The sequence below is a fragment of the Olea europaea genome, chromosome 3 (assembly GCF_002742605.1).
Source record: "Olea europaea var. sylvestris chromosome 3, O_europaea_v1, whole genome shotgun sequence".
NCBI lineage: Eukaryota > Viridiplantae > Streptophyta > Magnoliopsida > Lamiales > Oleaceae > Olea > Olea europaea.
This window is the reverse complement of record NC_036239.1, coordinates 5,436,638-5,439,248: the sequence shown is the minus strand read 5'-3', so window position 1 is coordinate 5,439,248 and position 2,611 is coordinate 5,436,638. Positions and strand designations below refer to the sequence as shown.

Here is a 2,611-nt window from a genome sequence, read left to right as displayed (position 1 = left end):
TTGCTTCCAGCGGTAGGGTGGAGAGTTCGATTCTTGGTGAGAACCTGCGGCCAATAAATTTGGTATGAGCAATCACTGTGGAGGAGGGTCTCTTGTGCGCAAAAGTGTACAGACAATGGGAAGAGCCTGTGATCCAATTGAGGCATAACCCGAGATTTATTCCCTCCAAAATTCTAGGGACAAGGGTTTTGGGGGTGTAGGATTTAGTCTAGTAAAAGTTGGAATACCTGGATATTAAAAAAAAAAAGTGATTACAAGATGGTCTCAATGCACATCCAAAGTACATTATTGAAGGTCGGGGGGGGGGGGGGTGGGGGAGTTAAGGACTCATTTGATTGAAATGTCTTTCGAAAAATCAAAAGCAATTTTGAAATTATTTTGTCTGATTAAAAGAACTTTAAGAGAAAGTTAACATATGATAAATTTCCTAAGAAACTTTTCTACAAAAAGTAGAAGTCGTGTTAGACGATCCCTAAATATAGTCTCATGCTTCTTTATTTCAATAAATATTAATTTTAGAATAATCTTATTATAAAACCTACTTCCCTATTTTATACATGTATCATATTTCACATTCTTTTTCTGCTTAGCTGCCCGATACTCTACACATTTGTATCATATGGAACAAAATATCAACTTGAAGTGTCTACCACCTAACTACGCTTCTTCCTCCTCCTCCTCCATAACCACCACCACCGCCATTTCCTCCGTCTCGTCCGATGGCTCGACTGTTTCTTCCTCAAACTACTCATCTACTGATGAAAAAGAAAGTACGAAAAGCCTGAAAGAGTGTAAAAATGGTGGCAATGAGAAGCATAATCCAATTAGTTATCGTGGTGTGAGGAAGCGGAGTTGGGGCAAATGGGTGTCTGAAATTCGAGAGCCGAGGAAGAAATCAAGAATATGGCTCGGAACATATCACACGGCGGAGATGGCGGCACGAGCTCACGACGTAGCGGCTTTAGCAATTAAAGGCCACTCAGCTCATCTCAATTTCCCTCATTTGGCTCACCAACTTCCTCGCCCCGTTACCACTTCACCTAAAGACGTCCAAGCTGCCGCGGCTAAAGCAGCAGCAGCCACCATATATCCCGACCAAATTACAGGCGGCGAATTCAATGCTGAAGCACATGAGCCGCCGCCGCCAAATTCTGATTCTTCAACAAATTTAGAAGCATCCAATTCTTGCTCAACCGTGGATGATAGCGACACATTTTTCGACCTCCCAGATCTTTGCTTCAATGAAACATACCTGAATGTCGGATTTTCTTACCGTGCTTCTTCATGGAAGCTAGCTGGAGCAGCAGCCGATATTGGATTCCGGCTTGACGATTCATTTCCATGGGACGGCTACTGGCAATAACCCCATCAGCAGCCACTGCACATTGGTAATTTGATAATATAAAATAAAGAGCAGAAACACCATCCACCCCCGTATATGTATGTATGTATGTGCTTTAGAGTGAGAGTAAACATGTGAAGATGAATAAGAATTGACTGCAAGGTTTTAATGGACTTGGTTCTTAATTTGCCTAAATTTTTGCTACTCGAGTGTATAATGTTTCGTGTATTTTAATCTAAGTCCAAATTAAGAATTAATTTTAATTATATATTTCATGAAACTTACACTTCTAATCATATATTTAATCAACTTTTATAAAAATCGCTAAAAATCTGATTTTTAAACCCCACTAAATACATTTTCTGCTCAAAAGAGAGATTAAATAGTTGAAAAGATAAAAATTGTTCAATCCTAACTTCAATAAATTGAAGAAAAAAATCAGCTTTTTCACCCTACGACGACTTTCCTCACACGTCCAATTATGATGAAAATTTTATTTCTTGTAAAATTATATAAATATGTCAAAATTTGATCGGAGAAATAATCAATGATATTGGAAATGAAAGTTTGAGGATTAATAATGAGAGCAAAACTGCAAAATTATGATCCTCAAAAATGTTTTACAACCCGATAACAATTTTACTAAACTAACACATCTATAATATATAAAAATATCACATCAAGGGAGAATTCCTCTATAATTCAATTATTTCAATAGTACCTTACTTTTCTTTTTTGATATGTAATACATAATACAAAATTATTGTCATTTATGGAATTTGTGTTATTAATTCTCAATTAATTAACATTCACATTAATCTAGATTCAATGAATTTTCATTTGATGAATTTTGAATTATATAATCTAGAGTTATTATAGATAAATTTATTAATATTCATATATCTGAAAATTTTAAAGAGTGTTTAAATTTATATATTAACAATTAAGTTTTACGTATCAAATGTAATATAAAAATATTGCTTATTCATAGTATTTCATCGTTAAAAAAATTTGAATCATAGAAATTGAGTTTTGAGGGTATAATTTTCTTCTCTTAAATTTCTGTGCTAAATTTTATTTTTTTTAATTCGTCCAAAACTCATCAAATCCTATAACAAAACGTTATTAAATATTATTTTTCTATCACTTATAAAGTATTTTAATATTATGTGCAATGCACGTTTAACTTTAACTAGTATTTTAAAAAAGTTATATAAAATAAATAGACAAATCTGAATTTATTTACTTTTAAAGAAATTTTAAACAAAA

At 33.6% G+C, this 2,611-nt stretch overlaps 1 protein-coding gene across 1 annotated transcript; it reads left to right on the top strand.

Moving 5' to 3' along the window:
- The first annotated feature begins 486 nt into the window (after positions 1-486).
- Positions 487-1,533, top strand: LOC111383528 (ethylene-responsive transcription factor ERF038-like). The gene has a single exon (XM_023007644.1). It carries the CDS (start codon positions 620-622, stop codon positions 1,361-1,363), a length of 744 nt encoding a protein of 247 aa, XP_022863412.1. The 5' UTR covers positions 487-619; the 3' UTR covers positions 1,364-1,533.
- The last annotated feature ends 1,078 nt before the right edge of the window (positions 1,534-2,611 follow it).

Excerpts from the sequence above, each read along its gene's own strand:
- LOC111383528 (XM_023007644.1), top strand. The coding sequence starts at position 620 with ATGGAACAAAATATCAACTTGAAGTGTCTACCACCTAACTACGCTTCT.